Source organism: Chaetura pelagica, unplaced genomic scaffold (assembly GCF_000747805.2).
Source record: "Chaetura pelagica isolate M959 unplaced genomic scaffold, ChaPel_1.0 scaffold363, whole genome shotgun sequence".
Taxonomy (NCBI): domain Eukaryota; kingdom Metazoa; phylum Chordata; class Aves; order Apodiformes; family Apodidae; genus Chaetura; species Chaetura pelagica.
This window is the reverse complement of record NW_009952720.1, coordinates 390,045-390,311: the sequence shown is the minus strand read 5'-3', so window position 1 is coordinate 390,311 and position 267 is coordinate 390,045. Positions and strand designations below refer to the sequence as shown.

At 59.9% G+C, this 267-nt stretch overlaps 1 protein-coding gene across 1 annotated transcript in view; it reads left to right on the top strand.

Moving 5' to 3' along the window:
* The window catches only part of CACNA1E (calcium channel, voltage-dependent, R type, alpha 1E subunit), a 157,842-nt gene that overhangs the window by 19,202 nt on the left and 138,373 nt on the right, over positions 1 to 267 (top strand). Inside the window, exon 2 of the mRNA XM_009994666.1 lies at positions 11 to 258. Within this exon, the coding sequence (XP_009992968.1) occupies positions 11 to 258 (248 nt within the window). The remainder of the gene's footprint in view (positions 1 to 10; positions 259 to 267) is intronic.

Here is a 267-nt window from a genome sequence, read left to right as displayed (position 1 = left end):
CTTGGGGGAGGCAGTGGCCGGCAGGCTGGGCTCCGGAGATGGATGCTCCGACCAGAACCGGAGCCGGCAAGGACCTCCCGCTCCTGCTGGAGGGAGCCCGGGAACCTTCAAGCAAACCAAAGCTCAGCGAGCCCGGACTATGGCTCTGTACAACCCCATCCCCGTCCGGCAGAACTGCTTCACCGTCAACAGATCGCTCTTTCTCTTCGGGGAAGAGAACATAGTCAGGAAATACGCCAAGAAGCTCATTGACTGGCCATATCCCTT